The 2621-nt window shown below is 33.5% G+C and overlaps 1 protein-coding gene across 1 annotated transcript; it reads left to right on the forward strand.

Moving 5' to 3' along the window:
• Positions 1-442: 442 nt before the first annotated feature.
• LOC149539020 (membrane protein PM19L-like) lies at positions 443-1633 on the forward strand. Its single transcript, XM_089800385.1, has 4 exons — positions 443-655; positions 756-981; positions 1143-1188; positions 1354-1633. The coding sequence occupies exons 1-4, from the start codon at positions 529-531 to the stop codon at positions 1519-1521; spliced, it is 567 nt and encodes a 188-aa protein (XP_089656511.1). The 5' UTR covers positions 443-528; the 3' UTR covers positions 1522-1633.
• Positions 1634-2621: the final 988 nt, after the last annotated feature.

A 2621-nucleotide genomic window follows, 5' to 3' on the forward strand; every position in this document is an offset into this window, starting at 1 on the left:
AATTTTAAAAAATTGAAACTGATTGCTCATTACACTTCCCCACTATTAGCATTATAACCAAACCTCGTCACATGATTATTTCACTATTAAACTCTATTTTTAAATTAATTACCAGTAACCAAACGAATACCTAAACTATCATAGAGCCCACAGGCAGCTCATTCAATGGTGATTACAGATCACTCGCTCCTCAAAGCATTCAAAAACCAACCAACAATAAACAGTTGTACTCCCATTATCAATGAACTTCAATCACAAAAGTCAGCCGTTTTTTGGCAGCAGAAAAGAATATATTATTCCTCTGTCAAAGTGGGTCATCGCCAGCCTCTGTTTTTAAACTGGTTGCTTAGAAAGGAAATAATACCGTTAGCCATACTCTTTACTGAACTTCTTCCTTTAAATACCGTTCCCCACCTTCTCCATTGTACTCAAAGGAGTTGTCTAGTTTGTTCATTTTACAGTTTGAATCATTTAGAGATCTCCCCGTGAAATAGCTCTTTTTTGAAATCATTCTGAAATTTTGTCAAAATGGGTGTGAGAATAGTGAAGTCTTTGGCCGGATTTATGTTGTTGCTGAATTTCTGCATGTGTATGACCGTTGCTGGGATTGCTGGGTGGGCACTCAACAAGGCCATTGATCATCATTATGTTTCTGGTAAGTGGGTAACAAACATCTTTCATTTTGGTGATTGTTAGTCTATTCTCTACCATATCATCTGAAACCTGAAATTGATTGCTTCTTGTTTGTTTGGCAGGACCCAGAAGCAGCATTCCAGTGGGGTTCTCATTTTCACCATTGTTTTTCCCCATGGGAAATGAGGCCACTGGTTTTATGGTCATCTTCTCTCTGATTGCAGGAGTTGTAGGAGCAGCTTCATGTCTTTCAGGGCTTCACCATCTTCGAGTGTGGACAGCAGAGAGATTGGCTTCAAGTGCTTCTTCTGCCATCACAGCTTGGGCTCTTACACTTCTTGCCATGGGGTAATTAATATATAACACATCTCATTCAAATGGGGAAGGGATTCTTTCAGAATGTTTTGTCCTGGATCTATTTATTGAGATCTTTCAATAATAGCTGCAACCAAAAGCGATTTCTCGTTTTTTGTTTAATGCTGATCATGAGCGTGTTACGAAACCTGCAGATTGGCATGCAAGGAGATCCATTTACATGGCAGAAGCCCAAAACTGGTATGTTATTTTGCTTTAGTTACAATGTTTTTGAATATCTCTCCACAACATTTATATTTTATATATTGCAAAGCTACTCGATTGACAAGCTCTTCCCTATTTGAGTATTTAAAGGCAGAGAATTTATGGTTTTTTAATATGTGTTATGAAATATGGTCTGTGCAGATCACTTTGGAGGCCTTCATTATAATTCTGTCGGCAACAGAATTGTTTTACATGATGGTCATCCATGTTGGCTTCTTCGCTGGAAATTATTTCTTTTGTGGAGAGAAAGAGAAAGATGTTGCCACCACTACCGCTGAGCCTGTAAAAGAAAACACACTTCCAGCTTAGGAAAATGGAGTTCACTGTTTTTGCTCGTGGCTTGTTTTTATAAGCTTTCAATGCCTTTGATTGTAATATTGTGTACCTTTATCCATAAGATAGTAAGATTGATATTATTTAACTCTATGTCACTCTACTATTTTGCATGCCATTGAATTTGTACGTAAGACTAGTACTTGTTGGTATAGTAATAATTTTTAATAATTTATTTTATTAGCATAGAGGTGTTGAAAAAGAAAGGGTAGAATTAAATTTTAAGAATGTCATTTTAATCTACAATGACAAAAACTTTCATGAAAGTCAATAAATAAAAAGACACTAACAAGAAATTAAGAACATTATTATTAATAATGTAGTTGAAAAAATGGTTAAAATATTTGTAATGAAAGATAATATTACTAATTTAAATTTTATATTAATATTAAAAATTAGATCTTAAATAGAATATTGAAGTGGTTTTAAAATATTTATAATAATTAGAAAATGTAATTAGATTTTTATGAAAAAAATAATGATATGAAAATATTTTTTTAATATTAATTTCTTCTATAAATGTTATTATTGCATTTTAGAAAAACAAAATAGTACAATGAAAATAGTTTCGACCTTTTATCAACTCAAGATATGTGAGAAGCGAGGAGTATCATATACTACAAATATAGATAACGAAAAAGTAGAATTTAGTCCATAGCAACATATTTGACCTGAGAAGGGATGAGGGGTGAGCTAGGCAATGATGAAACCAGATTCTTTGGTTTCCAATTACCTTCGTCTTTCAACTTCTTCACTAGTTGCGCGAGGGAAATCTTTACTTCTTCAACCTTTTTCAAAGAGGTGTAGCCATGAACGAAATCTTTTAGTTCCATAGTCCCTTTTCCTTCTCTTAGGATCTTTAGGAAGTAAGCTTCTTTTAATTTGAAGATTGTTGTGTATTATGAGTCTCAATTGAAACTTAGTAAGAAATCTAGCTTTTCCCTGAAATACATCATTATTCCTAAGTTTCCAAATTAGCTAGAGAATATGAGAGCATAAAATAGACCAAATAAATTGAACAATTTATCATTGCAGATCTTCCCAGAAAGGATATTATGAATGCTAATGTTCCCATC

Source organism: Cupressus sempervirens, chromosome 9 (assembly GCF_028749045.1).
Source record: "Cupressus sempervirens isolate cs-2001-9-10 chromosome 9, ASM2874904v1, whole genome shotgun sequence".
Taxonomy (NCBI): domain Eukaryota; kingdom Viridiplantae; phylum Streptophyta; class Pinopsida; order Cupressales; family Cupressaceae; genus Cupressus; species Cupressus sempervirens.

Excerpts from the sequence above, each read along its gene's own strand:
- LOC149539020 (XM_089800385.1), top strand. The coding sequence starts at position 529 with ATGGGTGTGAGAATAGTGAAGTCTTTGGCCGGATTTATGTTGTTGCTG. Across the intron at positions 656-755 it reads TGATCATCATTATGTTTCTG|GACCCAGAAGCAGCATTCCA; the intron begins GTAAGTGGGTAA and ends TTTGTTTGGCAG. Across the intron at positions 1,189-1,353 it reads ATGGCAGAAGCCCAAAACTG|ATCACTTTGGAGGCCTTCAT; the intron begins GTATGTTATTTT and ends TGGTCTGTGCAG.